The sequence below is a fragment of the Quercus suber genome, unplaced genomic scaffold, assembly GCF_002906115.3.
Source record: "Quercus suber isolate HL8 unplaced genomic scaffold, Cork oak 2.0 scaffold_1868, whole genome shotgun sequence".
Classification (NCBI taxonomy): Eukaryota; Viridiplantae; Streptophyta; class Magnoliopsida; order Fagales; family Fagaceae; genus Quercus; species Quercus suber.
Genome location: NW_027071215.1, coordinates 1 through 2,587, shown reverse-complemented (window position 1 = coordinate 2,587; position 2,587 = coordinate 1). Strand labels below are relative to the sequence as shown.

Below are 2,587 nucleotides of genomic sequence, written 5' to 3'. Positions count from 1 at the left end.
TTTTTTTTTTTTAAAGATTGAATATATAAATTTTTTGGCCAAACTATTTCACTTTTTACCCAGTAATCACCCCGAAAAATATGTGACTATAGTGTTGTAAATGGAACTTGAAACCTCCAAATTTATAACACATTTTTCAATTCCATTTTGCCTACCATACAAGTGTCCCAAAAACACTATATTCATTGTTGATGTTAGAAAAATGTTCAAATACATATTCTAATAAATAAGTGAATCAAACAACCACTATCGGAATATTTTACACTAGCTCTCTCAATTATTTATGTTTGGAGTTCAATTTTTTTATTCCTACCATTACTTGCTAGATCTATAGAGATATGTGTGGCTGAATTTGCCAGACAATTAGTGAGACTACAGGATTCTTATTATCTAGCGATTCTAGCCCTGACACATTTCTGGAATGATATTGTCAAATATAAAATGAGTGATGCAGTTGCTATTATTTCTTTTTAGATATTTTGTAACTCTCTAATTCTCATTAATAAAATCGTTATTGATTTATAAAAGTTAAGAGAAGTTTCTTAATGAAATTCTATCTTAACTTCTTTTTTTGATACAGAAATTCAACTTCACTTCTAAGCTATCTATTCAAGAACCAAAAATTTCATCAACTAATGCGAGGGGTGAACTAGACATTCACATTTCACACTATGTGATTGTTTACTAAACATTATATAATGCCATGTTTAGAAATAGCTCTCTCACGTGAATTTCAATTAGCTTAACTAAAAAAGTTTCTTATCATCATATGAAGAAATTAGATTAAAAACTTGCCTACAAAAAAATTGATGTCTTGACCTAATGAAAAAAAGTAATTATCATAAAGCATGTGTATTGACTTAATGGTATAAAGCAGTAATTTTGGAACAAATGCCACAAATTTGAAATCCCATCATCTATACTTATATATTGTTACTACGCTCCTATTGAATCATATCAATTTAGCATTTTGGTTCTTTTGCTCCAATTCGGTCCACTTTGGTCTAATTCGGTCCACATGGTTCAATTCGGTCTAATTTTATCAACTTTGGTCTAGTTAGGTCAATTCAGTCCATGTTAGTGTAATCTAGTTCATTTCGGTCTATTTTGATCCACTTCCATTCAATTCAATCCAATTTAGTCTAATTCGGTCAATACAATCTAATGTAGTCCACTTCAATTTGGTCCACGTCAATCCGTTTAGTCCATTTGGTCAACTTCAATCCAATTTGATCTGTTTTAGAGGATAAACTCTTTATAAGAAACAGTAGAAACAAATTCCAACCTCATATTACATTATTTATAAAATATCTCGTCTTATATAATAATTGAATGTAAAATGCATTATATTTCCTCGATAAAAAAAAAAATTACAAATTTTAAAACACTTTCAAATAAAAATATATAGATAATTTAAAAAATCTAATATATTATATCAATTATACTTTGTTATGCATTTTTTTTATAAGTAGAAAGTAATCTTATCATTTTAAAAAGATTTTGGGACTAATACCTACAAGTTGCATTGCGTAAATTTATGACTAGTTCATCATAAAAATGGACATCATAAGTTTTAAATCCTAACCTATCTATTTTATTAAAAATAAATAAAAATTAAAAAAGCTCTCTCATGCCTCTCTCCAGGAGTCGAACCCCTGACTTGATGCTTGTTGCTTAGAAGTTAGAAATAGCTCAAAATAAAGGGATCATTGGATTAATTCACTGCACAAATATCAATAACACAGATTTTCAGTTCAGGATAAGAGAGAGAGAGAGAGAGGGAGATGGCAATCCAACTGAACCACATATCCACGTTCAATTCAAAGCATGAGAAACAACCTAAGCCACCCCTTCCCACCACCAAAAGAAGACCAACACTTCAAGTCAATGCAGTGTCCAGCAGCAATAATGCCCGGCAGCTCATACAGTCCCAGGCCATCAGGGCCATACAGCCAAAGGAAGCAGTGGCAGCCATTAATTCCGATGGCTTCACACTCCTGGACGTCAGACCCGTTTGGGAGACAGAGAAGGCTCGTGTGAAGGGGTCACTGAATGTTCCACTGTTTATTGAGGACAAGGACAATAGCCCTCTTACACTTTTGAAGAAGTGGGTGCATTTAGGCTACATTGGGCTATGGACTGGCCAATATTTCACTACCATGAATCCTGATTTCTTGTTGCGAGTAGAGGAGGTTGTTCCTGATAAGGACTCTAAACTTCTTGTAGCTTGTGGTGAAGGGCTAAGGTGAGAATTTCATTTTCATATTCAAGGCTGAAGGCGCTAGCTGGGCATGGATTGTAATAAATTGTCATGCATATATATTGAATGATCTCTCTATTTAAAATCGATCCAATTCACAGTTTTTTTTTGGAGAATGAATACAATTCATAGTTAATTAATAATTAGATCAAATATTATAAATCTAAGGTGCATTCATGAGATCTTATGCATTGTCAAACAAATAAAGCATGGACACAAACATTGACACAAGTCACACAATAGTATACATCAATTTTTGAAAAATTAGAACAAAATTGGAATACATACATACATATATATATATATATATAGTGATTATTTTAAGTT

The 2,587-nt window shown here is 31.9% G+C and overlaps 1 protein-coding gene across 1 annotated transcript; it reads left to right on the top strand.

The window, feature by feature from the left end:
* The first annotated feature begins 1,746 nt into the window (after positions 1–1,746).
* LOC112037129 (rhodanese-like domain-containing protein 10) lies at positions 1,747–2,276 on the top strand. The gene has a single exon (XM_065769966.1). The coding sequence runs from the start codon at positions 1,785–1,787 to the stop codon at positions 2,247–2,249; it is 465 nt and encodes a 154-aa protein (XP_065626038.1). The 5' UTR covers positions 1,747–1,784; the 3' UTR covers positions 2,250–2,276.
* The last annotated feature ends 311 nt before the right edge of the window (positions 2,277–2,587 follow it).